Genomic DNA, 2,500 nt, shown 5'->3' on the forward strand with positions numbered 1-2,500 from the left:
AGCACCGCCAGAAAGTGTCAGCGTCATAATTCATAAGAAGGACGGACCCAGCACTCGAGTTACTAACATTGTGGGACCTTACACGGAAGGAGACATTCTTAAACTTACCTGTATTGCTCATGGAGGTAAGCTTAATCTTGCTAGATTTCAGATGACTGATTTAGATACGATAATTTCTGTGGTAATTTCAGTTCCTATAGTGTTTTATAAAAACGAATTATTTTGATCATTAACCACCTGATTCTCTTTACAAGAGCATGTATGATCTTTGATGTGGTAGACGGTAGTCGTGATTTCCCCTGTCATGCATAGCAATCAAAATACTAACACAATATTAACATCCTGAGGCTCAATGCTATACAGTACTCTAGACATTTATTTCAGCTATAACCAAGGTGTCGAATGATCTTCCTAATTGAGCAATTGAATCTGTTTTTTTTTCTTTTTCTTTTTTTTTCTGTTGATCAGGCTGACATAAGTCTCTTTTTTATAGTGTACGTATGAAAGATCTGTTTTAATGTTGCTATTGTTCTTAAAATTCTTTTTTGTTTATTACTTTTTATGTGGTGTATTTATTTCCTTATTTCCTCATTTCCTTTCCTCACTGGGCTATTTTCCCTTGTTGAGTCCTTGGCTTATAGCATCCTGCCTTTCCAACTAGGGTTGTAGCTTAGCTAGTATTAGTAGTAGTATTAGTTGTAGTAATAATAATAATAATAATAATAATAATAATAATAATAATAATAATAATAATAATAAATTATCTAAATACAATGGTTTCCTGATGCTTTAGCAAAAGACACGATCATCATCCTGATGATCGAATACCGATTTAAAATATTATTATCTTAGAGTTATCTTACGAAGATATCATCTTTTTTTTCAGGTTATTATTTAGCAGATTATTTTTCCTTTATCCTTGAACGATGAAGAATAAGATGTAGAAAACTATGGTGAAGTTATATATTTGGAAACAAAATTTGTACCTTATCTAAAACGTTTAAATACTGAATGTACAAACGTCAGCGAGGGTCCTAATGTCATTCCCAATGAAAAATGCATTTCGTTAAACACTGGTATTGTCCAAACAACTCTACAGAGACCACTTTAGCGGGTCCTTTCTGGAAAGGATCTTTTCTGTTATAATTACACTCTTAATCTTTTTTTGGGGTTACGTATTAGAATTTTTCTCGAAGTCAAATTCTTCAGTGCCTCCGGATCGATTAAGGATAAAATAAGGATATTTAATTCAAAACTGATTTTTGAGATTGATGTATATGAGCCAAGAAGATATACACTTTATAGATTTTGAGAAAATAAGTGTTTTTATTTTCACCATTAATTAGGTTTATCTAAACAGAAGTACAATTGTTTTTAAGGTAAATGTGTATAAATTGATAAGAAGTTGAATGTACAAATATAATATGTCTAATTTTCATGATATGTATCGAATAACACGAAAAATTCATATATCATCTTTCGTAAACAACACAAACAAAATCATATAAGGGAGCTGGATTTTAAAAATGCTACTATATCACAAAGAAATATGGGGGATTCAAACTATGTTCAATGAAAATTGTATCGTAATTTGATTGTAAATCTGGTTTTAAAAAATGAAAAAAATTGACAACGTGTAAACCGTAATTTCACCTATTTTTACACTGATTATTTCTATTTAGATTTAGATTTGTTATATAGTTTACGTAGGGAATTTATTTTGGTTCTAATGATGCCACTATCATAACGGTAAGTACCTTTGAAAATGTAAGGCTAGAATATTATGGGATAAGAATAAAGTCAGCAAGATTTATATATTTTAATGGAAAAAAATAAAGTCAAACGAGAGAGAGAGAGAGAGAGAGAGAGAGAGAGAGAGAGAGAGAGAGAGAGAGAGAGAGAGAGAGAGAGAGAGAGAGAGAGAGAGAGAGAGAGAGAATTTTTATGCCTAAAAGAGTTATATAAGACTTCAAGATGATTCAATGAAGTTATTTTACAGTCCAGTCATTTTCAAGTTGCTACTGAGCTGCAGAAAGTGGTGAAAAATGTATCAACTTTTCCCTTCAATTACCTCCTCCACAAAGGAGTTTTCTTCATATTAAGGATAACCACGTAAATACGAAAAAGGAATACCGTCTTGTTATTCAGACAGATGGAAAATTTCTTGTTTTTGCGTAAATGAATAAATGCGTGAAAATCCAAAATATGTATAATTACAAGACTTATGAGTACTGTTTAGTGAAATAATATTGTGTAAATCGACACTCATAGATTTATAGGCCTCTAAATGTAAGTGAATTGATTTTCGCCTTCATGACTTCCTCAGCACCTTTACCGGATTATTTTAAAATTTTCAAAACTTTCTAATTATTTTGATTACTGCGAAATTTTCCGTTACCATTATAATGAAAAAGTACTTTAGCTCACCAAAAGAGATCCACTTATGGAAGTTTTGGATAACCTTAAAAAATATGATTCTTTTCTTATTTATGTCAATAAA

At 30.8% G+C, this 2,500-nt stretch overlaps 1 protein-coding gene across 1 annotated transcript in view; it reads left to right on the forward strand.

Annotated features, from left to right (window-relative positions):
- LOC137643169 (cell adhesion molecule 2-like) overlaps positions 1–2,500 on the forward strand; it is an 86,636-nt gene that overhangs the window by 19,673 nt on the left and 64,463 nt on the right. Inside the window, exon 3 of the mRNA XM_068376022.1 lies at positions 3–125. Within this exon, the coding sequence (XP_068232123.1) occupies positions 3–125 (123 nt within the window). The remainder of the gene's footprint in view (positions 1–2; positions 126–2,500) is intronic.

Source organism: Palaemon carinicauda, chromosome 6 (assembly GCF_036898095.1).
Source record: "Palaemon carinicauda isolate YSFRI2023 chromosome 6, ASM3689809v2, whole genome shotgun sequence".
NCBI lineage: Eukaryota > Metazoa > Arthropoda > Malacostraca > Decapoda > Palaemonidae > Palaemon > Palaemon carinicauda.